At 42.4% G+C, this 25,408-nt stretch overlaps 3 protein-coding genes across 3 annotated transcripts in view; 2 read left to right on the forward strand and 1 right to left on the reverse strand.

The window, feature by feature from the left end:
- Nucleotides 1-17,743, forward strand: part of cpamd8 (C3 and PZP like alpha-2-macroglobulin domain containing 8) — a 45,927-nt gene extending 28,184 nt beyond the window's left edge. Inside the window, exons 30-44 of the mRNA XM_063892167.1 lie at nucleotides 12-86; nucleotides 2,250-2,415; nucleotides 2,963-3,049; nucleotides 3,570-3,706; nucleotides 3,913-4,068; nucleotides 4,826-4,888; nucleotides 6,774-7,030; nucleotides 7,133-7,220; nucleotides 10,422-10,496; nucleotides 10,656-10,761; nucleotides 10,979-11,089; nucleotides 11,170-11,382; nucleotides 12,829-12,903; nucleotides 15,772-15,973; nucleotides 16,654-17,743. Coding sequence (XP_063748237.1) covers nucleotides 12-86; nucleotides 2,250-2,415; nucleotides 2,963-3,049; nucleotides 3,570-3,706; nucleotides 3,913-4,068; nucleotides 4,826-4,888; nucleotides 6,774-7,030; nucleotides 7,133-7,220; nucleotides 10,422-10,496; nucleotides 10,656-10,761; nucleotides 10,979-11,089; nucleotides 11,170-11,382; nucleotides 12,829-12,903; nucleotides 15,772-15,973; nucleotide 16,654 — 1,812 coding nt within the window. The 3' untranslated portion in view covers nucleotides 16,655-17,743. The remainder of the gene's footprint in view (nucleotides 1-11; nucleotides 87-2,249; nucleotides 2,416-2,962; nucleotides 3,050-3,569; nucleotides 3,707-3,912; nucleotides 4,069-4,825; nucleotides 4,889-6,773; nucleotides 7,031-7,132; nucleotides 7,221-10,421; nucleotides 10,497-10,655; nucleotides 10,762-10,978; nucleotides 11,090-11,169; nucleotides 11,383-12,828; nucleotides 12,904-15,771; nucleotides 15,974-16,653) is intronic.
- Nucleotides 17,744-19,999: 2,256 nt separating this feature from the next.
- Nucleotides 20,000-22,400, forward strand: cimap1d (CIMAP1 family member D). The gene is made up of 4 exons (XM_063890569.1): nucleotides 20,000-20,039; nucleotides 20,756-20,866; nucleotides 21,264-21,377; nucleotides 21,897-22,400. Exons 1-4 carry the CDS (start codon nucleotides 20,000-20,002, stop codon nucleotides 22,382-22,384), a joined length of 753 nt encoding a protein of 250 aa, XP_063746639.1. The 3' UTR covers nucleotides 22,385-22,400.
- Nucleotides 22,401-22,439: 39 nt separating this feature from the next.
- On the reverse strand, nucleotides 22,440-24,988 carry cks2 (CDC28 protein kinase regulatory subunit 2). The gene is made up of 3 exons (XM_063890570.1): nucleotides 24,754-24,988; nucleotides 23,758-23,885; nucleotides 22,440-22,990 (listed from the first exon to the last, which is right to left on the reverse strand). The coding sequence occupies exons 1-3, from the start codon at nucleotides 24,810-24,812 to the stop codon at nucleotides 22,947-22,949; spliced, it is 231 nt and encodes a 76-aa protein (XP_063746640.1). The 5' UTR covers nucleotides 24,813-24,988; the 3' UTR covers nucleotides 22,440-22,946.
- Nucleotides 24,989-25,408: the final 420 nt, after the last annotated feature.

A 25,408-nucleotide genomic window follows, 5' to 3' on the forward strand; every position in this document is an offset into this window, starting at 1 on the left:
TTTGTCCACAGGGAGGGATCCATGGGAAGATTTCCCTCACAGCCTATGTGGTGGCAGCTCTCTTAGAGACAGGGATAAGCACAGAGGTAAACAATCCAACAAAACAGCATGTCACTGCAGTCTGCGTTACTCCATCACGACCATGAGCTAAAGTGCGTTTAAAGGGGCCCTGCTATGGTCATTTGCAGGTTCATATTTGTATTTTGTGCTTCTTCTGTGACACGTTTACACACTTTAATTCAAAAAGCTCTTTATCTTTCTCATACTGCCTGTGCTGCAGCTCCTCTTTTCACCCTTTGTCTGAAACCAGAGCCCAGTCCGCTCTGATTGGTTAGCTGGCCTGCTCTATTATGATTGGTCAACTGCCAAGATTAGAGATGTCCCGCCCCTAGCCTATCACGTACAATGTGTTGGAGCGCTAGAAAATAGAAGGGCGAGTGTTACATAGCGATGTGACTACGTTATTGAAGTAAACAAAGGAGTCAAATGGAGGCGTTACAGGCCCGGGGGGGAAATGTGTGGTAGAGAATCTTCTCGAGGGAACACAGGAATTTTAGCCTTTGCAGACCATTTACATGCATACTAACCTATATAACACACTACAGGTAACGGAAAACCCCAAATACCATTTAAAACAAATTCCTCTGAAGTGTAGGAGTAGTATGCAGTGGCAGAAGATTTTAATACTCAAAAAAAGTACCTTGTAAAGTAAATGTACTCCAGTAAATAAGAAGAGTAAATGAATTCATGATGTCAGCGGGAAATAGGGGCAAGAGTTTCAGTCATCCGTCCCACTTTACATTTTGCAGCACATCCCACCAGCCTGCTGTGAGTGTAAGAGCAGGTCTTGTGTGGACCTATCACTGCATTCCTGATAGTTGTGAAGATGGATGAGCTGGCATTCAGCCGGCTCATATTTGTTATGCCCCAGTGCCTCTGATCTAATATCTACATTTCAGACTACATGAAAACATTTAGGCTGACGTGCAGAGACAATTAAATCCGTGAAAGCTACCTCGATTGCATTCCTCCATGCCTCTGTGTTTCCTGCTTTTCTATCTGTTTTTTATTTTTACTCTTTACTCTTTCTCTAATAGCCATCCTCAACAATTAAACATCTGCGGGTGTGCTGTTCAATCGCTTGAAGGAAAGGAAGAGTTACAACCTCGTGAAATCATCCTCAGCATGTATTGCGTACCCTGGCAATTTAAAAAGCCTTTAAAGTTTAAAGATTTTTTGCGTGCTCTCTTGTCCACAATATTTTAGCGTTTCCTCTCACTGGCTCCCGTACATCCAGCTGCCCCCCCGCCCTCCCCCCTTTCCTCTGCTATCTACCCCAAAGGGCTTCTTCTGAGAGTCATTCCTTTTACAACTGATAAAAAGTGAAAAGGTATCCTTAACATCAAAGCAGAACCTTCAACCCCCCTCCAATTTCACTTAATTAAAAGATGACTGCTGCAATTACAGTGAGTGGCTCTGGAGGCCTATCATCTCAGGGATGAGAGGGAAGGTCACATCTGCATGAAATGAAACTCAACTTTTTAAGGGACAAAATGAATGTTTGTTCAGAAACCGCAACTGAGCAGAAGCAGTTGTGAGTTTGGACAGGGCAGCCTTTTAACAGCTGAACAACGATAGAGAAGATAATGGTGACAATGACTGTGTAAGTGTGTGTGTTTACATGTGTGGTGAGAAAAGGTATGCCAAAGTTCATGTCATGTAAGAAGCATATCTGATGATCCCAGTGGGGAAATCAGGTTGCTGCAGCAGATAATACAAAAAACAATAAAAGAAAAAAGTCAGAACTGTAGAAAAAAATCCACACACACTACATTTTCTTATGTATTCAATAAAATATACACTTTTGATTGCATATTTTTGACAGTTATTGTGTAGCAAATCAATGTTATATTATTTATTTATTGAAACATGTTGAAAACACAACTCCTGAGTACAAGATTGTTTGTTTTTCTTTCCTTTTTTTGTCCGTGGAGCAATGACGCCGCCGTTTTATCAGCTGAGATTCACTGCTTTATTTCAGTTGTGTCTTGCATTGCGGGACAGCTATAACTTTGAGTTAAGGATCGAATGGTAATCATTTTCTGGGGTAAAATATACTTAAAACAACAATTAAAACAGCAGGTCATCACCCATAGTTATCCCATCTAAAAAAGTCCACCTTCGCAATGTCTGGAAATCTATTTAGACACTTTTGTTCATTTGTTTTTCCGCTGTCCTTTCTGGTCCAGGAGGAGAAGGTGGCAGTGGCCAAAGCAAAGGACTTCCTGGAGAGCAACACGTACTCTGCAGACGACCCGTATACCACGGCGCTGTCTGCGTATGCCATGGCTCTGCTGCGCAGCCCCTACGCCCCGCTGGCCCTGCGCCGCCTCAACCACATGGCCATCACACAAGGTACTGCCAAAACCAACACTGTGAGACTCACACAGTAACCGGAGGCTCATTGAGTCGGACACACACAATATTAGACGTTCCAAGTGGGGCAATTATTGATGTGTTTTTTGTAGTAGGACATATCTTTAGCTTGTGTTAACCACAGACTTTATTTCAGGCATTTAACTGAAAACTAATGAAATAAATGTACCTAGAGACAAGGGAACCTGAAATAGTTTTAGGACTCATTCCTTCACATCTATATTAAACACAGAAGTGACTGTGAAATAAGCTGCTGAAGTGTTCAGCAGCAGTTAATCCACTCCTCCATTTCCCCCTCTGTTTCTTATCTCGTTGTCTGTTTCCTTCGGCTGTTTCCTTCCCTTCCTCATGACTACAACTTTATGCAAGTTTTGGCTGAGTTGACAGAGTTTAGCAGAACAAGAAATGTTCTTTCCTACATCACAATTATAGTACAATGAAGGCACGGGGCTTGGTAGATGGATTCAGATATTAGGATATTGGTACAATGACTCACTAATCTTTATCCCACTGTTTATTTTTGTAGATGGACTCACCCACTGGAGTCTGACAGGCAGCACTATGACAGATGAGGACACCTTCATGGGCTTCAGTGATGGCCTCTCTCAGTCAGGTATTACTATTTAATTGAATTCTGATCCTGATTTGTCAGGATTTGACCAGCAGTGGCTCAGTCAGTAGGGGCTTGGACTGGCAATCGTAGGGTCGCCAGTTCAAGTCCCCGAACAGACTTGAAAATATGGAAGGTGGACTGCTACTTGGAGAGGTCCCAGTTCACCTCCTAGGCCCTGCTGTGGTGCCCTTGAGCAAGGCACCGGACACCTCCAATCCCCCCCTCCCCATTGCTCCCCGGGCGCTGCACAATAGCTGCCCACTGCTCCTAGTACTAGGATGGGTTAAATGCAGAGGACCAATTTCACTGTGTGTGCTCTGCTGTGTGCATGTATGTGACAAATAAAGAGGGTTTCATCCTCCGATTCTTCTTCTTCGATTTGGCAACCTATCAGATAGAAGAAGTGCACTTACATTGTTATTAGCTATACCTCTTTCCCTTTATCCTCTTGGGCAGCCACACAGATCTGAGACTGTCTGATTATAATCTAAATCTAAATCTAACCCTTGTTTGTTTTCAGTGGTGTCAGCGGAGGTGGAGATGACAGCCTACGGTCTCCTGACGTACACTCTGCTTGGGGATGTTGCGTCGGCCCTACCTGTGGTCAAATGGCTGTCCCAGCAGAGGAACGCTTTGGGGGGCTTCTCCTCCACACAGGTAGCCCCTTCTCTCTGGCTCTTCTATCTGGTTTAGCCTCTTGTAGTAACATCTAATGCAATTAATCTCTAGTTTTTAGGCACAGAAAAATGTGTCCTCATCTCAGCACTGTAGCTTACATTACTAAAGATAAAGCGAAAGATAAGATATACTTTATTGATCCCAAAGCTCCAGTTTAAAGTCATTTTTCTTCCACCTCTGTGCAGGACACGTGTGTGGCTCTGCAGGCTCTGTCGGAGTACGCCATCCTGTCCTACGTCGGCGGGGTCAACCTCACGATCTCACTGGCCTCCACCAACCTCGACTTCCAGGAGACCTTTGAACTCAACAGAGACAACCAGAAAATCCTCCAGAGTGCCAAGGTAACCACATCCATGGAAACAGTGATACATGATTTCTTTAAGGCAAGCAGATGCAGACGAGGCATGATAATTGATTAACCATGCTCTCGCCTCCAGTTTGACAGCGCTTTATCAACATTAGGCTTTAACTCCACTGATGATTTCCAGCACTTCAGGGGCGGCTTTCCCCTCAGAGAAAACCCCCATGCAACGTAGACATTTTCCCCTCTTTATTAAAGTGATTGATGAGAGATTATGCACCAGAGCCACACTCTGGCATTAAACATTAATCTCTCTTTCTATGTCCGGCTGTTCAGTAGCCAGGACCTTTTCACTCTGCCAAACCAAACCAGGCTTAACTGGACTGGATTTCCCAGAAGCACCTTGTTGGTCTGTTGATTTTAAAGCTCTTTTTTTTATCGGCCTGCTTGCCCACACATCACAAACTTGACAGTGTGGGCATGCAGCACCGTGGCCAGGGATCAGGGCGTCAGGTCAGCACTTGTGTGTGTGTTTCGCTGTGTGTGTGTGATCCATCAGACAGCCTGAGTGGTTCAGGTGAGAGTGCAGTATGTTCTCTCTGCCGGGCATGTTTCTCCGCTGTGATTAGTGGTGTCAGCTTAATTGGGGGCAATTAAGGCCTGCTGGTTAGTAGCCAGGGAAGCACCAGTGGCAGTGCAGCAGCCTACAGCGTTCATTCACTTGATAAATGACTCATTCACCTCTCCCTGCCCCCTCTGACTCTCTTTGTTTCTCTTCTGTTTTTTGTTTTTTTCAGATCCCCAGTATCCCCACAGGCCTTTTTGTCAGCGCTAAAGGAGAAGGCTGCTGTCTCATGCAGGTATTCCAGTTCTCTGACGCACAGCACACACTCACACAAACATTTGCTGTGTTGGAAAAAGCAGAACCATAATAAAAAGGAGAGTCGGTTCCCATCAATAAGGCCCAAATTCCTCCCTTTAAATTGGATTAATCTGGTAGAGTTTATCCAGTTGTTGTTTAATTCCTGTTGATATCTGAAGTCCCCTGAACAGGGTGCGGTTTGTTTCTTTAACACAGGCATAAAAAACCTCTTTTATAAGCATAATCATTCAGTTATTCTTCCCAGGGTGCCTCATAGACTAAGGCAGAGCTCCTGCTGCATTGGGCTAGGGTTTGAATCCGATCTGTGGCCATTTTTATTTTTATTTATTACAATTTTTACGTTTTTATTCGTATTATCCCTGTGTGTACCCTTCAAAATCAGGATTTGGTTTATTGCTAACCTGGAACATCGATGCAAACATAAACACAGTATAAGGAACTAAATTGTAAGAGAAGGATAACAAATATTATATTTTCTGCCCTTTCCTGTGTTTCCTTTGTCCCCTATTTCTGTTACAGATAAAGGATAATCTTATCTCATCTTGTTTTGCTGCACTCCTCCTTTCTGTCTATCTTTGACTATGCGTTCCACTAGACAGTCATTCTTCATTACTGTCCCCCATTTTTAAACTTCGGTCTGCTTCAAAAACCAAACAAGGTTAAAACAAAAAAGCACAAGTGATCAAAGATGTTTTCAATCCCGTTTTCAGCGGATGTTGTGTTCTGCTGTGCAGTCTCTAAAACATCTTCTGCTCAGCATGATCCTCCCACACACACACACACACACACACACACACACACACACACACACACACACACACACACACACACACACACACACACACACACACACACACACACACACACACACACAGAAACACACAATTTCTTTATTCACACCTCTCTCCCTCTCTACTTTCCTTCCATCAACACCTCTCTGTGCGTCAACACACCCTCTGACAGCCCCTCAGGCCAGCAGCACCTGGGCTCTAATGAAATACAAGAGCGGGGCAATCAAAGAGACCTGCCTGTGTGTGTGTGTGTGTGTGTGTGTGTGTGTGTGTGTGTGTGTGTGTGTGTGTGTGTGTGTGTGTGTGTGTGTGTGTGTGTGTGTGTGTGTGTGTGTGTGTGTGTGTGTGTGTGTGTGTGTGTGTGTGTGTGTGATTTAGACAGACTGTACAGTACGTGATGTGTCTTGTGCTTCAGGATAATTATTAAGTAGCTTTGCAAAGGATGATTTATTCATTTATTTATTACAGTTCAGGCAATAATAATCGTTAGTGATATGAAAAGAGCATCAAAGCAGTGTCAGTATCCTCGGGCTGAAATATTAGTCTACTGGAAGCATGTCTCTTGTCCAGTGAATATGATTTGTGGTTCAGGCTTTAAAGTGCTGCCTTACAATTTATTTCTGTCTGTCTAGTCTTTACAAGGCCAAAGGTTTTCAATAGATGAACTCCTTAGTTTCCATCCGATGCTGCCAAAACATTTTGTTTCGTCAAACTAAATATTGATTTATATTTTTACAAATGGCTGCCCCAACATACACCAAATAGTTGGAAAACACATGAAAAACTACTTTGATAGCCGACATTATAACAAACTGTAGGCTTATCTGACAGTGGACCATGAAGTAACTTTACAATGCAGGAATTTAAGATAACAAAACAACTGGCAGTACAAGTAAACATCAATTCAGCAGGTGTAGGGTTATACAGTACAGTATGTCAAAAGGATGGACGGTATGTAGTGTAATGTTTAATTCATTTAATAGATGGGTCACATGATTACAAAGCCTTCAAAGCCATCTTTATTTATTTTTCATTAATCCTGCACTGTCCCTGTTCTCTGTTTGTCTGCAGATTGATGTATCCTACAACCTACCTGACCCAGTATCCAAGCCGGCCTTCCAGCTCAAGGTGGACCTGAAAGAGCCTTTCCAGGAGCGACACACACCGCCTCCCTCCTCGTCTTCCCGTCATACGTCCTCACGCACCCGGAGCCGCGCTGACAATCGCTCTGAGCTGAACAGGAAGCGGCGGGCGCCCATCGATGACGACGACCCAGCAGCCCACCAGGACAAAATGGACTTCCAGATCTCCTTAGAAGTCTGTGCCAGGTAAAGCACACACACCCCTTTAAAGAGAAGAAGCTGGCACACATGCACAGCTCTCCTTCTGACAATCCCCCATTTTCATCCTGACCTCCACTTTCTGTGCAGGTGGCTCCATTCAGGGTCGTCCAACATGGCCGTCATCGAAGTTCCCATGATTTCCGGTTTTCGAGCAGATATTGAGAGTCTAGAGAGGGTATGTAATCAGACTAATCTTCAGCCTATAAGCTACGTCACCTTGTCCATGTGTTATACAGTCTATGAACCGGGGCCATCGATACCCAATGCCTCATGTCACAGTGGCTCACAAATTGCTAAACAGGCGTATGTCAGGTAAGTTCCCGAACTGTGGCAGGTGGAAATAGAAACAGATGCACATCTGGAGGCCATTTGATGAAAAAGCAGTATGTCATGGAATTCATCAAACTCTTCCTGTTTCCTCTGCAAACCCCAGGCTGTGTGTACACATTCACACCCACACAGGATGCATCTCTTAAAGCAAACGCACAATAGCTTTGGATATGGATATTTTTGTTATATCTTAAGTATGTCTTTCCAAGAGTTTTCCTGTGATACAGTGGAAGGTATTGTGTACCTGTATGTAGGATTCAGAGCAGGAATGAGTGAAGTTAGTAGCTGATATAATCTCCATTGTTCTGAGACAATGAATAAAACACTGCCTTCAAACGGGACAAATCATATCTGTTTCCGAGTTGCATAAACATGACCTCCTTGGCAAAGGGAAAAATGTGACGAGGGTAATATTGACAATTGCTGTATTTCGAGAGAATTACACTTTTCTTTTGTTCTTTTTGTCAGCATGTAACATACATCCTGCATGTAACACAGCTGGATGTCTCCATGTGTTTTGATGTGTGTCGCTGGGTAGACCAAGGTGTGGGTCCTTTTTATGGTGTTTTTTTTAGGTATGATAAGAGGAAGACCAGCTCAGACCCTGTAGAGTTTCAACATCTCAGGGTCAGAGGCCATCGGGCACAGGCACCTCTTTTGGTCCTTGTGAGGTACAGACTACGGAGACACGTGGATTGTTACAAATAACAGAGAGAAAAGACGGATAATTGACTAACTGTCATTGTTTAAAGACATAGGGTAGATTGGTGATATGTGCAATGGGTTTTCTAATCGAGACAAGAGAAAGCAATGATTAAATTAAGGGCTGGATCCAGGTCAGCTCCCCAGTCACCCATCAGAAGTCTGTCCCTCATTACTAGACAGTTATTGGGCTTTAGTCTGCAGGCTTCCACCTCTAAAAGAGCCACCTCTCTGGCTACCTGGCGAGATGATAAACACACACACATCAACACTAGAGTCTTGTGAGTGTGTCCGTTGAAGCTGACCTGCGTTGTAGTGGCTAATAAGCTCAGTTTACACCCCTGCTGGCCTCCCTCAGGCTTTTACTGCTGCCTGCCCGACTGCCACTTACATTCCTCAATTTATGGTGGCAAGCTTGGCTTCTGCAGTCATGTCTAGTTGCTCTTGTCGAGGCTGCAGTCTTGAATGATTAGACCAGTGACTGACCGGCAGCTACCACAGCCATGGGCTCTTATCACCCAATATAATGAGCTTTGTGTAACGACCCAGGACACACTGTGGATATAGCATTAGAGCTATGGGAGTTCATTGGCAATGTTGGTTGCTAGATAGACAAACAATGCTTCTGTAAACACAGAGACCAATTGTGTAGTGTGTGTAGGGAGAGAGAGAGTGTGTGTGTCAGTGTCTCGGTGGCGCCAGCTCAGGCTGAGCACCTCATAAACCCCTGCTGTCCAGAGGCTGCCACCTTTGACAGAATGAAAAATCTCCCGTGGGGGGAATTAACTCTGCTGGCTCTCTATGCACACACTCAAATTTGTAGTAAACAGCTTCCCCATTACTCATTCATAAACTCAGATATGCTCATGCATCTGTGACCCAACTATACGTTTCAACACAAGGTTCACTAAATCTGCAGAGGATATAAAACTGATCACTAGTCCAAGAGGAAAGCTATGACCTCTTGTTGATTTCAGCTGAGTCCATGATTGGTAACCTTTTACATTTTCCACCCAGCAGTCGTGTCATGGTAGAGTCCATATGGTTTGCATTCCAGTTGTGGCAGACAGATTCAAATGCGGACCATGTGGACTCTTGACGGTGGGGTGTAGGTACTAGAAGGAATGAATTCGAAAAATCACCTCTTATTTGAATTGTTCAGTTCAGTTTAAAGATTCCCAATCACTGACTGAAGTTTGGTCAGTGTTCGTCTGAGTTAAGAAATCACATATCTGATTAAATTCACTTCAGTACACTGGTTCAAGCTGTTCATGCTTAGTTCAGTACAAAACTAGGCTTAAACAACCACTGGTTATCAGGTTAATAGCTCACCTGTCCCATATTTGTAGCATTTCACACACCATGATAACTCAATACATTACACACATACACAACACAAGCATTCATCATCTAACATACACGGCACAACGGAAAACATTACTTGTGTTTCCTGCTTTTTATATGAGTTGAAAAGAGATTAAAATACCATGTGGTGGGAAGCATGAAATTAAATAAAGATGAAACTCAAACCTATTTAGCATGAGACGGAGCTGTCCAGTGCTGATGAACTGTTTTAAATGGGTTCCATGTTGATGACCAATAGTAGTCCATATATGTTAGAATCAAAGGTTGATCTGGTTTTACTAAAAGCCATATGCTTTTTATTCACGAATGTCATTTCAAAATCGCATCCAATAGCAAGGGTAGCCTATAAATATCATTATGGTGCAGAAACTCACATCAACATTGTTGAAGAGCGGCGATGCCTGTGCTGCAGCTCCTCTTTTCCCCCTCTGTCTGAAACCAGAGCCACAGTCTGCTCTGATTGGTTAGCTGGCCAGCTCTGTTGTGATTGGTCAATGGCTTAGAAATGTCCCGTCCATATAGCCTATCAGTACAATGTGTTGGAGCATTAGCAAATAGAAACATGAGTCCAATGGAGGCGTTTTAGGCATGGGAAGGAGCTTTTGGATTTTAGCCTTTGCAGACCATCTACATACACTAAAACCTATATAACACACTACAGGAAAGGGAAACCAAAAAACATAAAAGGGCCTCTATAAGTCTTATTTTATACAAATGGATGAATGGTGCTTTAAATATGTTACATTTCCCACAGGGTAAATCTAGAAACTAGAGAGAAGGATCACAGAAGATTTAGGAAAAGATTTCCTATCATAGAGCCTCACCAAGGAAATACTAAAACACACACCCACACAACATTCTACAATTTTCCGAGCAAATTCCAGGACTAAACCAGGTCAAATCTTTAAGACGGGGTCCAGTGGAGTTGTTTTTTTTTTAACTTACTGAGCATAAATGTAAATTGTGTCTTTCTCAACAGCTGCTGATGGACAAGCGAGTGGGTCTGAAGAGATACGAGCTGAGTGGAAGAAAAGTGTTGTTCTACTTTGATGAGGTGAGTTGTTGTTGTTAAAGGAATGCTGTATGTTTGGAGATACCTGTCTTTGCACAGGTTTGGGGATAATTGTGTTTGTTTAAATGTATATTATTGTGCACATTATGTTTGTGGATATTTTTCTAAGTATGTTTTCTGTGTTATGACACCCCTCCTCAGATCCCCAGCCAGTGCATGACGTGTGTGGCTTTTCAAGCTGTCAGGGAATACATTGTGGGCAAGACAGCGCCTGTTCCGGTCAAGATCTATGACTACTACGAACCAGGTGTGCCTCTGATGAATATTTTAAGTGCTGCTCTTTAAAAAGTTACACAGCAGGAAAACTGTCTAACTCCTGGTGATTTATGAAGTGGCTTCTTTTTCCTGTGGAAATTGGATTTTCTTTTCAAATTTATGACATAGTTTTGGTAAGTGTCATCATTGTTTTTTGTGTGTGTGTGGATGTGTGAACGTGTTGGTGTGGGTCTGTGCTTTTCATGCAGCCTTTGAAGCCACCCGTTTCTACAACGTTAGTGAGAGCAGCCCGCTAGCTCGGGAGCTGTGTGACGGGCCCACATGCAACGAGGTGGAAAGTTCAACCAATCAGTGGATAGGTGAGACTCCTGCTGCATCCTGAATGATTCATGGACACCCCACTTTCATCAGTCTCTTACAAAGCACTTTTTTCCTGCAGGTTTTGTGCAGGCAAACCAGTGCAACAATGTGTTTGGCTGCCTGGAGGAGGAGCAGTTTGAGCGCTGCACTTGCTACAGGGACTGTGGTTACGACGGGGAGCCGGTATGTGGGTCAGACGGTCAGCTCTACCAGAACCAGTGTCAGATGGAGGTGTTTGCCTGTCGAAACGGGACACGCATCAAGCAGGTTCCCCTGTCCCAGTGTCCTCACAGTAAGAGCTCTCTCATCGCACATCACATGACCTCACAACTAGTCAGTCTCCCTCAATCACTCACCCGGATCTCCGATCATATCTATGCTTTTTTGAGTGATTAAAAAAAGGTCTGCCAGTTGCAGAAAAAGTCGATCGACTAGAGTAAGCATGATGAATGATGGGTGTTCTCTTCTTACATGATTAATCGACCACATAGTTTGTGGAAAGAGGGGCCAGCATGTCGGAGATTGACTCATCAGTTCTTTCAGCATCGTTTGCAATCAATTCAATACCCCTCCTCTCAATCCTCCCTTTCAAAGTGTGTAAAGAACATACTGTGGCTTTCAAGCAAGACATGTAAAAGACCTTCTCTAGAGTCAGTGTTTGATTTGTCTTTCCTTCAATACTGTAGGAACGTGGTGGTGCAGCATGGCAGGCTATATCAGAAATCATGCTTCCTATGTACATTAAAAGGGTTCATACAAAGCTAACAAAATCACAATGAGTATCAGGTGATTAAACGCTTCTAAATACAAAGTTATGAATATTACATCCATTTTCAACCAATGGATAGGGCTAAATCTACACACTGGACAGTTGTTTGATTTTCTGATAAACTAGACGTGTGTGTGTGTGTGTGTGTGTGTGTGTGTGTGTGTGTGTGTGTGTGTGTGTGTGTGTGTGTGTGTGTGTGTGTGTAATCATCCACATGTCCATTATGCACGCATCTATATGTGTGTCTTTAAACACGCACGTGCGTCTTTGCTCATCTGTGTGTGCCACGGTCGGAGCGGTAGAAACAGCTGTTCAGGTGTTGAGCTGATTACTGGTTGAGTTTTCTGAGGAGAGCTACCCGCCGTGCCCCCCCACCCCCCTGCCCCCCCACACTCTTTTCGCTCTCTGCTGTATTACAGGGCTCTCTCCAAATGACAGAGTGCTTTTGTCCAGCCCTTTGAAATCCTTGTCACATTCCTTTCCGACGCACAGCCCAACAACAAAGCAGCCTTCATGTTGTGGAGCGGATTGGAAAAAAAAGGCATAGACAAAACTTTGGTGGGAAAAGACCTCGGTTTGTGCCAAGTGGTTCATGCTGCAGAACATCAAAAGAGTCATATGTTTGTTTAGAGCTCCCCGACCTTGTTTGTTTGTGTATGGTTGCATGGGGGAGATTCATGCCACCGTTTCCCAGTTTAGAAAAGGAAAAAGATACAATTTGTTTCCACACAGCCCCTTCTGGCCACAGTTTGGCCCCTGCTATTTTTGGGAACATTTTAATCTTGTTGGGACTGAGTGTACATCATTGTTTTGCCAATAAAGTGTTGCTCAGTGGGGTGGATAATGCTTCTGGGCAGTACTTACATTATGCAACACTGAAACTCTGTTGAATTCATTACTAGTTTATTTAGTGGCTGTGGTAGCCACATAAACGTGAATCATCCAACGTGTGTGTGTTTGTGTTTCCAGTGGAGACCACGGTGGAGGACAGGCAGCCAATAGTAACCCAGGAAACTGAGCAGCCTTCCATGCCGGTACACACAGGTAATTTCCTCAAACACACCTTTCCCCTACTCACACACAGCTTTGCATTACTGTCTGTCTCCCCTCTATCTCTATGCCCACTATGGGGGTTAATACACATGTTCTAAAGGCCATTCGTACCAGCCTTGTTAAACCAGGAATATATGTACCCCCCGTGGTACAGTTAGATTGGATCTGTGATCATGCTGACTCTGGTGCGAACTAAACAAACGCTCCGCAGTCCGCCCTCAAAGGAGCCATTTGGACCCCTTTAAGTGAACTCTGGTCTTCCTGATTTCTAGTATGGACACTTTCTGAATCCGTAACCTCAATGGTCTTAGTATGTGTAATTGAATTGGTTAAGCAGTTAATAAACTGTTTGTCACACCACAAATGAGACACTAATTAGCTGGTGCACTCTGAGGTCCTTCAATCCTCAAGTGTAGAATTAAAGCATGGTGGAAATAGAAAGTGAGCCAGCTGACAGAGTCAAATTTAACAATTTAATGCTAAATCTGCACACTTTTGTCACAGCTTAGGAAAACACATTACCACGGTCTCCAGCGGGGCAACTGTTTTAGTCCTACAAGTATCCAACTGTATGACCAATAATCAAAAATGTCCAGCAACATTACAATTTCTAGACCAATTGATTTATTGTTTTGGTGAAGGCGAACCGAACCAGTTGGAAAATCTAACCACTATATAAACTTTGTTTGTTTGATTCAGGAACCAGACAGAAACTCTCTTTTTGTTCTCTAAATCATATCCGTATCTCATCCATTAAAAGTCTATCTGGGAATCTTTGCCTGGTCAATGGAGAGAGTCGAGACTTCCGACATGTCCTGTGTTGTTTTAGTGAATTGTGTGTGGGGTTTTTTCTGTCCACAAGGGCAGAAAGAAGAAAAAGTGAGAGACAAGGAGATGAAAGGGTGTGTGCGGGGGTGTGAACAGAAGAGAAAGGCAGGGAGGGGGGGAAAGATAGTCAAAGATTGATGAGCGGGAAGCAAGATGAAAGAAAAAAGAGCAACGTAAAAGGAGAGGCAGGATGAGAAGAAAGCAGAGGAAAGTAGATACGTAGATGGGGTGTGTGGCTGCACATTCCCCTGCCACCACATCATGTCTGCGATCGCTGTGATAAATAGGTGGATGGGTTTCACACTGCCGGCTCGATTGTAGCTCTGCCATGAAGATCAGCTGCCACTTCCACAGAGGCAGCCAGAGAATTCCTGATAGGATGTTTGTCTGCGTGTGGAGGGAGGATGTAGCTGTGGTGCATTTGCCAACAAAAACACAAGAAAAGCCACTGCGGTCATTCACAAGTAGCTGAAGAGTGCGTACTGTACATGCACCCTGTGTGTGTGTGTGTGTGTGTGTGTGTGTGTGTGTGTGTGTGTGTGTGTGTGTGTGTGGTGTGTGTGTGTGTGTGTGTGTGTGTGTGTGTGTGTGTGTGTGTGTGTGTGTGTGTGTGTGTGTGTGTGTGTGTGTGTGTGTGATGTGGCACAGCCTGCACTGACTTGTTTCCCAGCCTGCAGCTCCCGTTAGCAGCACCTCACAAAGCTGCTCTCAGTCAAAGGTCTCTGTAGTACAAAAGCTAACGCTTCACACTCACCACAGGAATGCACTAACACACACACATACATATATGTATATACACACACACACACACACACACACACACACACACACACACACACACACACACACACACACACACACACACACACACACACACACACACATATATATTATTGCATGCTCACACAGGCACATTCTCCCACACAGACACACTCTCACCTCAATAAGATAAACCAGGGGTGATTAGATTGAATTAGTGCTGTAAAAACACAGTCATTGTAAACCATTAGATTGTTGACGACATGCCCGCTAAGTGCACCGAGAGTGTAATAGGTGAAGGCGCGCGCTGCCAAGGATCTGACACTTTCCATTGGAACCGCGGAGGAAGCTGAAGCTCTGGAATTAGCTTCCCTGTGCAGACTTGTCTCATTAGTGAACTACAACCGGAGGACATCATACATTATATAGAAACACAGACGGTTATCCTACAGATGCCTGCGCTGGAGTCACTTTTTATTCAAGAATCAAATGTGTGCATACTCTTTTTTTGAGTGTGTGCGTGTGCGTGTGTGTGTGTGTGTGTGTGTGTGTGTGTGTGTGTGTGTGTGTGTGTGTGTGTGTGTGTGTGTGTGTGTGTGTGTGTGTGTGTGTGTGTGTGTGTGTGTTTGGACTCCACCATAAGGTGCAAGATATGATTATAGTGGACTTATACTTAACATGCTTACACATTTAAAAAGAAACATCGGAGTCCAAAGTAGCATGCTCTGTGAGTAAACAACATTTCAAGCATGGAGGGACCCCTACTGTCTGTGAGGGAGTACTGCTACACTACAGATGTACAGGATGTTAACGTTTTCATAAAGTGTTAATCACCAAAGAATTTCGGAGGTCTACAAAAAATGTTGTATGTGTTTCCTACCTCATAAAACATCTAAAAAGCTGATTTCCCCTAAAAAGTGTTTTACTGTAACTTCCTTTTCCTTCCCCCATACCGCATTCTTTTATTTCTCTGTGTGTTATCGCCACCTGCAGATCAGTGGAACAGAATAAGACTATTCAGCAGGAATGTGCATCGGATCATTCTCATGCATGTATGTTCTTGTGCGAGAACAGACAAAACAGAGACCTATATGTAACAACATCCCTCCATAAGCTTTACAAATCCATGTATCCATGACCCCAGTTATTTGCTCTGAATGCAACTATATTCATTGTAGGCTATATCAGATATTTATTAACGGCTTCCTGATAAAGGCCTGATTTTTACGTGTAATGTGTCTCCGTTTTAACCCCGGTCTCTGATCTCTGCAGGTGAAGAGGAGCAGGGGTCCATGGCAGAGGTGTCCTACTACTCCTATGAATACGACCCGGACTCGGAGCATTTCCTCGCTGATGCTGAGGGAGGAGACCATTTTGACCTCCCTGAAGGTGGGGCGAACGTAGAGCAGAAGGTGCTCCTGCCGGCAGAAACCCAGCTACCCACACTGGACACAAAAAACACCCCTGAGCGATGGTAGGAGCTGCCAAATATATATAATGAGACCTCTGGCACATCTCTGGTGTGTTTGCCTAAAGGATAATGCTGGTTATTTGATTTCTATATGTTTCTTTCTGTAAACAAATCCTGTGAAATATCTAAACTGACATCACATCAGTCTTTCTCTCAATACTTCCGGAGATCTCCATCCTGTCTGTAGCTCTCATCATTCCTTTAAACCGGGTTACTGCATATCCCTAACATGTCTTAAAATGCATTTAATTATTAAGAATAAGAATAATACCAATAATAATATGGCCTTAATTAATAAATGAAGTCAATGTTTTAATATTTTTTGAAAACTATTTAAAAAAAAATCTAATTTAAATACAAGTGGCAAAAAAAAATATAACTTATATTAAGCTGTAGGAACCCTGTACATTTTTTGAGACACAGAGGAATAAACATTGGTGCTCTATTCAGTCATTATGGCTGCAGGTGGATGTGTGTGGCATGACTCAAAATAAACTACAGTACCTATATTATCCAGTCAGGACTTTCGATACCGTTCATGGGTAGTTACTTGCAGGTATATGACTCTGTCCTCTGTATTATTGTTTAAGTTAGAATAACATCCACAGGTGATTACACATTTATATTGTTCATTGAAGTTAAACGTTTAATTAAAGTGTGTCTTGTTTTCTTGTCGTCCACAGAAACGCTGTCTGAGTGAAGCCATACTCGCCTCCAAATTGTACATTATTTGTGAATATGCTAGTGAATGGAAAGAGAAGAGAGACGTGGGACTGGTGCAGCCTGAGAGGAATAGATAATGGAGTCTGGAGAGTGTGTGTGTTTAGGAATGGAGTGTGTGGATGCATTTGTGTGTGTGTGTGTGTGTGTGTGTGTGTGTGTGTGTGTGTGTGTGTGTGTGTGTGTGTGTGTGTGTGTGTGTGTGTGTGTGTGTGTGTGTGTGTGTGTGTGTGTGTGTGTGTGTGTGTGTGTGTGTGTGTGTGTGTGTGTGTGTGAGTGTGTGTGAGAAAGCTATTAGGGTAGTCTCCTCCAGACTTGTATTGTTCTTCCTGCAGGCTCCTGGTCACCAATAGGCACCATAGCATCTTTGTTATTCACTGTACTGCCTTTATAATCACTAGAATAAATAATCAAGTATTTATGTTTGTAATTACACCCGACTTTAAGCAAAAATATTTTGTTATATTTTCTATCTGTGGTATTTATTTGTAGCTAGATGTCATATCATTTTTATTTTATTCTATTGTCATTGCCCCTCTCATACTCTCTGGCCTACATTCAAAAGATACGTGCTGTCAAAGGCTTTTACTCTGCTTCATAGCAAGCTTTAACCCACTTATTGAAATGTTTGATGACATCCCTGCGCTGGTATCCTGCTGGAAGAAGACATATGCTAACCATATGCTTCACAGAAACATAAGCTCAAATGTTTTTCATTTTAAAGATTTTTTGGGGGCTTCTTGCCTTTAATGCTCAGCACCGTAGAGATCGACAGGGAAACATAAAGACGGAGAACACATCGGTGTTCTCGTACACACCATCAACATTTACTCTCAAGTCACCTTCCTTTCTACCTTGAGATTTGATTGTACAGTTCATAAGCTATTTTGTTTTTGTTCAATTTTGATTCGTGAAGCAATCAACTTAAAAAAGAAATCAAGAATGAAGTTTTGAATCTCTGTAAATTGACCAAATTTGATTAAATGTAGCCCCGATTCACAACAAAAATGTGCTTTTTAAGACAAACGAGAATAAAATTTGTATACAATCCAAGACTGTGGTTTTATTAATTCATTTAGTTATTAATGTCATATAAGTAATATACATGCTCATGTTTACTCATTAATATGTGTTACCTGAGGTTATGATATGACTTCTGCACATCGTTAATGCACCTATTCCTGCTTCAAGTTGTGCAATTGCTTTGTTTAACTGGGGAATAAATCTAATTCCCTTTGTTACTTATTAAGAACAGACAGCAGACAGTCAGGGGAAGTTTAACTAAGTTCATTAATATTTAAATACTATTCTGACTTTCTTTACTTGAGTATTCCCTTATATGCTACACATTATTTTACTCCACTACATTTTGGGGGCAGATTTTGTCCCTTTTACCTCAAAACACAACTTTTAACTTCATGGCACTAGCTTCTTCACCCCCATTCAAAACTTGCTCTGGCTCTCCGTCCCACACACACACCTCACTGACCTGCTCCAGCACCACCCCCCATCCAGCAGCCTTCGCTCATCAGAAGCCAACCTCCTGTCTATCCCCACACGAACCAAGCACCAGACCTGGGGTGACAGAGCCTTCTCCATCACTGCCCCCACCCTCTGGACTCTGTACTGACCTCCCCACCTTCAAACACTGACCAAAGCTCACCTTTTCATCTTCTAACGTGTGATTGATGACATGTCCTTGTGATGAATGTGGTTTTATTGCTCGATTTTAATTAGACTTTTTATCTTCCCTTGTTTTTTTTCTTACCTCTGTAAGCGCTTGATAAATAAAATGTATTATTCTTTTCTTTATTATTACTTTGTACATGAAGAACAAATGATATGCTTATATAACATGACGCAGAATCTACCGGTGATAATAACAGAACAATAATATTCTATGACAATTATTTTGATGCCTGAGTACATTTAGCTAATAATACTTCTTGAGACCATAGATTTTTTTGTTGTTGGGGATCTGCGTACTTGTTCCACCTCTGAACACATACACGTATTTGATGCACCAGCAGAAATCTGTAGTGTATGATAGCTGCATCGCTCCATTTCCTTTGAAAGGCTAGTTCAGTCTGGAGGTGATTTCCTGTCCGCAGTGAGCTGCATCACAGCCCGCTGCTTCAGAGGGCCCTCTGCTTTGATAACTGACTCTGTGACCCCTGGCATGCTTCTGCGCTCGAGACAGAGAGCATTTACATGTGTGGATCAGATCGTACACACATCTCCAGGTGGATGTGCACCGAACTGTACGTGTTTTTGTAACTGCTAAAAACAGATTCTGGTTACAGCAGCCAGGAGAGAGTTAGAGCCTGTTAAAGTTTAATGTTTGTTTTCTGCACATGTCACTTATCGACCCTCTCAGTTTCTGTGGCCTCTGGATGCTCGGAAATGAGTCCTTCAAATCCCCACTACAAATCATTACTCAGATTAGAGGAGATCAAAGAGGGCTAAACTGAAACTGCATCTGGGTAATCAGTCTGACCTTAAAGATAAAAAACCAGAGGGCTGGATGTTGGAAATTCAATGAGGCCTGACAAAGAAGGTACTCGGCCTGCCACTGCGCCAAGTGTGCTGCCCTTTCATCTGGCCCTGCATCTCTATGTGAGTTTGAAGGCCCAAAAACTGTGTTCCTGTAGTGACCAAACACCAGCAGTGCAGGGGGTCCACCTGTCCACAGCAGTCTCCGTGGTAACTGCATGCATGGCTGAAGAGTGATATTGCGTCTCCACACTGCCATGAGCAGCAAGAGAGAAAAGGGAAAGGAGAGGGGGATCTTGGTTTCATGGTTTGCAGAGGGGGCTTGCGTTACATGAGAGAGAATCGGAGTGATGACATTGTTCCTGAGCAACAGCTGAGTGCACCTATACATCATCCTCTGGGGAGGACGGGCTATTCACCGCAGGTGGACAAAGGGTGGACAGGCAGATAAAACCCTGTCCTGTGGAGAGTCCGCTCTGCTGTTGACACTGATATTTGTTAAAGAGCTCAGGTTTCCTCTCTGTTTCAGAGGAAATTAGGGATTGATTGGGGAGGATCCTGGGTTCTGGGTTTCACTGTCAGACAGGGCCAACTCCTGGAGGAACAATATGAGTGATATGAAGATGGACATGGAGGTGCTCCTCTAATGAGTGAATTATCTAGTATGCTGCCTTCACATCTGGCTTAAAAATGAGAGTTATCTGTGTTACGGTGCAGGAAAAGGAACTTCTCAAGCCGGTTTTGTGACTGACATTCTGTATGAATGTGTTGGTAGCATCGCATCCATTGAGGGAAGTATCTTCTACAGAGAGACAAATGGAGAAAAAATACCCAGTGATAGCAGGAAGAGAAAGAGGTAAGTGTAACAATAGAAGCTACTTTTACTGATTATGTAAATACATGTGTGTAAATCTGTACATAAAGGCATATATAAGTATGTTTAAGTTGATCATTTAGTGTTTCAGAATTGAGTCATTTGTAAAGTATCCGTAGCTTCTAAAATAAGACAAATGGAGAAAAAATACCCAGTGATAGCAAAAGGAGAAAAGCTAAGTCCATCAATAGAAGCTGCTACATACAGCTCTATATAAAGGCATGAAATTCCATCCAACTGGCAGTGTTCCAGTTAGTCATTTGCTATTTCATATTGTTAAGATGGGACATTGAGGTGAGCAGAGCAGAGGATACCCAGTGAGCAGACCTGCCTGGACTCGCTCTTCTCTGTGAAAAAATTGCTCCTACTTTCTCTGCTTGTACACATGTCAGTAAACTTGTAAGCTGATGTAACACTTAGCTCAGGGTGTATCTCTGCCTGCATCCTGCTCACTGGCTGTTTTTCTGACATACAAACAATGACAAGACAGTTTTAAGTTTGCAAAGCAGAATGATGATGCAGGTCATTACTGCCTCTCAAAGTTTATCTGACGGTTTACATGTTTTAAAAAGTCTACTTATAATACCTTTATGTAGCACAGAAATCAGCTGAAGCCCAGGTAGTTTTCTGCAAAAGGTTTTTCCACTTTTAATCTTCTTTACTGCACTGTGATGCCATTTGTCCCCATGTCTCTACAGGGCCAGGGCCGGGGCGATATGGGCTTCCTCCCACCATTGGATTTATGGGCCATGACTTCACCAAGCCCACAAGCCCTGCCTACACCTTCCATGGCAGGATGAGTGACACAAGTAATTAGAATCTCTTTCTATGACTTTTACATAATCATACAGTTATATAGCTGCAGAGAAACCATTTGATGTGTTTAATGAAATGCTTTACGTGTCAGTCAGAATGCTGATCAAATCAAAAACAGAAACATTTTATTTTAAAAAGTGAAATGTGTATGAGACACTTGTTTAATTTAACCTTTGACTCAAACGCATAACATAAGCTAAGTCAAAGTACACCTAATTGTTGTAATGCATAACTACAGCCAGTAGGGGGAGACACGACCTCATAATTCTATAGTTAATTATCACATAACGTTTATGGGCTCAGTTTATTTTGGGTCCAATGTATGATAGAACTACGCTGGCAGACCACATATTAGATTTAATTGATCATTAAGGTTTCTTTTTCTTGCAGTGTATTGTGTAGACTCAAGTCCAGGGCCACAGTATCACGTTGATGCAAAAATCACTCGCTTTGGAAGGGACGGCACACCTGCATACTCCATGCTGGGCAGAGTGAAGGCACAGAGTGAGATACTCTTTAGAATATGGAAATAATAACTTTAATTTGAATTCACGTTATTTCAAAGTCATTTTAGGACTATGAAATATATTGATATACTGATTTGAGAATAAATATTGTCGTAGCTTTTAGATATTGTAACAGAAAAAGTGTTCTTTTTTACTGGTTTCGAAAGATGGCAATACAGTACAAATATGTCATTTTCAAAATGTACCACACTATTATAGCCATTTTATAATTGACCTTAACATGAAAAATGGAAGTGTCAATATGTTGTACCAATATTAATATCTAGGCGTCTGTCAGAGAATATCTTGGCCTTTGATTAAATCGGCTGTATAATGATGGAGACCAGACTAACTGCTCCATCACTCTGAAAGGATGAACACTTGAAAAAAAGCGTTTGTTTTGGACCCTGCCTCTACAGATCCAGTGTCAGCTGTTATAACTGTAAATCTGAACCCCTCTAATTAAACACTCCACCATATGTTGTTGAGTTTTAACAAACCGTTTTCTGTTCACTAGAGGAGCTTTTCCAGACACCTGGCCCAGGAGCATACAGCCCTGAGAAAACCCCCCCCTGCAACCTGCAGCGCAGACCCCCGTCCTACACCATGGGCTCTCGTACTCACTACCGGAGCGTGGATCCAGTACCGGCTCCGAACAAGTACTGTCTCCCTCCTCTCATGGGCCCTCAGGTCCCAAACAAGCAGGCCAGCGCAAGCTATACGATGTCAGGTAGTTACAGCTCAGGGGGCCCGTCTGTGGATTTAGCACAGACCCCGGGCCCGTGCAGGTACAACAGCACGGACCCAAGTGTGTATCTACCCAGACAGCCGGCCTTCTCGATGCTGGGACGCCACGGCTTACCTAAAGATGCCACCAAGAAACCTGGACCCGGAACTTATAATCCTGAGAGAGTGACGGTTGACAAGGCCCGGGCCCCTGCCTTCTCCCTGGGCATCAGACACTCAGAGTTTGTTACTCCGCTGGTGGTCAATGTTTCGGACTGAACGTCTTCAGAATGAAAGAAACATAACAACGTGATCTGGCAGAAAAACGAGCAAATGTGTGTGAAGAAGTACATTTAATTTTGTTCTTTTAGCAACAAAGAATGTGTTGAATCAACCATGACTCACTTTCAACATTTACAATATCTAGAAATAATATTATGTACACAACAAATATAAGTTTAAAGAACAGGAAAAACAAAGCTTTTAGGGAAAATAACAGGCTTGAGAAAAATGAAACCCTATGCCTGTAGGATACTCGGTAAATAATTTGATCATAACAAAATGACCTCAGAACACATTTAAAAAATGTATTAAAATATACAATAGACAGGCAAACCCCACCTTCAAATTGGGTATAAGGTTATCATTCACAGTGGAATCAGGTTGCCTCTCGTTACCTCTAAAAATTGAGGGAGTTTGAAAAGACAAAAAAAAAACACTACTAAGGGTTTCTACACAATACATTAGAACACATGTAAATGTGTTTGTAGGAGAGACGTATGGTTCAAATACAATACAAATCAGCAAAGATGATAGCAGGCATTCAGAGATGGTTCCCATTTTAATCCTTTGGGAGAGGTCTTCTGAAAAGCAGTATGTGTGGCTCTGGAAGATAAAGCAAAGAAGAAGGATCTGTCAGCATTAGCTACAGTACAGTGGTTACCCTATACAGAGCTTTATAGTTTTCATCTTAATGCAGCACTCACATGACAATGTACATTTCTTTAACAAGAGTTACAGTTAACTGTAATCATTCCTCTACTCAACATGGTCATGAGGAGATCTCATGTGGCAACGTAACGGATTGTTGAAAAAAATACTCCTTTGTACACTACATGCACTCTAAAGCTGAGCTAAAATGAGGCTTCAGCTTTTCGAAAGAGACAAAACAGGGAGGTACTTTCAAACCGTCTTAAATACAAAATCCAATCTATGCACTTCCCTGCACTCTAACCGCTGAACTGCAGCTAAGTGAAACTAACACACAAATGAATGGAAATACCCATTATGATTAAACTTATTGGAAATACCATAAAACAATACATTTGCTTAAGCTGAACATTACAATAGACAAATCAAGGACTGTCGATTTTGTCTCTCATCTCTTGTAGTCACTCGGTTCTAACCACAACTTTTTGTCTTGCATTGTTAAAGCTAGTTGCATTACCAACTTGTTTTCAATATTATTTAATTCTACTTTCAACTAGTATTTTAATTTACTCTATTGTTTTATTCATTGTCTTTCATAATTGCCATTGAACTTAGTCAAATGTCATCATGACAATTAAACCTATGGACAGCTTGGATGATGACAATAACGTATAGCACGTGGGCTTGTGAGTATCGTTTCAACCCAAGTCCCCGTCCCTTACCTGGTTTGTGGATCATGTAGTGAATCCAGCCCTGGCTCTGCTGCACCCCCAGTCCCCTCCATTCGTCTTCTGTCATCAGGTGGGAGGTCGGTACCAGTTTAGACAGCTGCTTCGGAAGCACCACATGTCTATGAAAAGATAAAGAATCAGTCAAGAATGACCCACTACAGCTCAGAAAACAGCTTTAAGAAGACAGTGACTAAACTAAACGTTGAGGAAGACACTTTCCAGGTATCTTCAATACAAAGACCACCAGACTCTGGGACATTTCATCCCACAGGCCATAAGACTGTTGAACTCCAGAGTGCCTTAATAACTTAGAAGCATTCAGCTGTTTGCATTTCACATATTTATGTATTACTAAAACAAACAGTATTTTATCCTTATTTCATTTCACATTCTGTTTTTAGCTCATCTTATTCAATTTGACTTGAAGGTAGTTTACTTCCAAGGCATTTACCTGCACATTGGTCACTTGCAACATTCTCTTGCACTAGTTTGTTTTCTTCTGTTCTGTTGTTCTTGCAATATTTGTTGATGTTTTATTGTTTATGTCTTGTTCATATCCATGTAGCATTGTTGGAGAAGCCTGGGAGTTCAGATTGTCATAGTCATAACTACACTGTAGCAACTGTGCATGACAATAAAGCCTTTGAATCTCTAACAGCTAGAGGCCTCCAAACTAGTGATGTTAAATTTGGTATTTTATTGTCTACATTGCAGCCTCAATGACGTCATCCCCCTTACGTTCAAACCTTTTCAAAATAACCTTACATTGACGGCCCATTGCCGTTAGCACGCGTGTTTGAGTATTATTAGCTAATTACGAAAGTTATCTTCAGTAACATAGTTAGTATGAGTTGAACTAAATAACCAACGACAAATTGAAGTTGTCAGCATACTTTAACGTCTAACAGAACCGTGTAACTACATTTTAGTTAACGGACGTTTGAAAGCAACGTTGGCTAACGACAAACCAAACATCTTTAACCATACCTGTATTCGAACTCCTCATCGGTGTACTTGTCAGAATAGTAAATTTGTTTTTTCGACATGTTCAGTCGATGATAGCAGACAAAACTGAAGCCCAAAAAACCGTTTTCAGCCGATGTGAAGACGCTAGCTCACTAAGAAAGTAACTAGTAATGTTTGCGAGCGCAACAAGCTGCTGTCATCTGCCGCTGTTTTCAGGAGACATTCAAACACCAACGGTTCCCCACATTCACATGATTGGTCAAGGCAGCACCACGTGTATACCCCATCTAACAAGATCGCCTATCGTTGTGAAGATGAGTCACCCAATCACCTTTTAACGAGGAAGCAAAGTTTGATGTTTACTCCATGTAAAATTATAAGAAAGTATACATTTCTGCTTATATGTTTCATGTCAGGTTTGATCCGTATTGTTATAGTCAGCCGCAGGTGTTTGGACGTAAGATATTTGATGTATTTAACAATATTTCTGGTATTTTGCCAATCATTTTTCCGAGAACGAAAATGGGTTTAACAACAGCTCTTCTCTGCTTTATTGTCTCGGCTAATTACCCAAACCGGGAAGAAACCGGAAATGGCTTTAAAGTCTAAAAACAATCTTTCCCTGTAAATTTAAACTTTTTAAATTTTTTAATTTTTCTTAGAAACGTGTGATTTA

This window comes from Eleginops maclovinus, chromosome 9 (assembly GCF_036324505.1).
Source record: "Eleginops maclovinus isolate JMC-PN-2008 ecotype Puerto Natales chromosome 9, JC_Emac_rtc_rv5, whole genome shotgun sequence".
In the NCBI taxonomy this organism is placed as follows: domain Eukaryota; kingdom Metazoa; phylum Chordata; class Actinopteri; order Perciformes; family Eleginopidae; genus Eleginops; species Eleginops maclovinus.

Bases quoted from the DNA above. Each gene is read 5' to 3' on its own strand.
- cks2 (XM_063890570.1), bottom strand. From the start codon at position 24,812: ATGTCGAAAAAACAAATTTACTATTCTGACAAGTACACCGATGAGGAG. The intron at 23,886-24,753 runs GTATGGTTAAAG...ATCTTTTCATAG, and splicing joins GATGAGGAGTTCGAATACAG to ACATGTGGTGCTTCCGAAGC. The intron at 22,991-23,757 runs GTAAGGGACGGG...TTTATCTTCCAG, and splicing joins CTACATGATCCACAAACCAG to AGCCACACATACTGCTTTTC.
- cimap1d (XM_063890569.1), top strand. From the start codon at position 20,000: ATGGAGAAAAAATACCCAGTGATAGCAGGAAGAGAAAGAG. The intron at 20,040-20,755 runs GTAAGTGTAACA...ATGTCTCTACAG, and splicing joins GATAGCAGGAAGAGAAAGAG to GGCCAGGGCCGGGGCGATAT. The intron at 20,867-21,263 runs GTAATTAGAATC...TTTTTCTTGCAG, and splicing joins TGGCAGGATGAGTGACACAA to TGTATTGTGTAGACTCAAGT.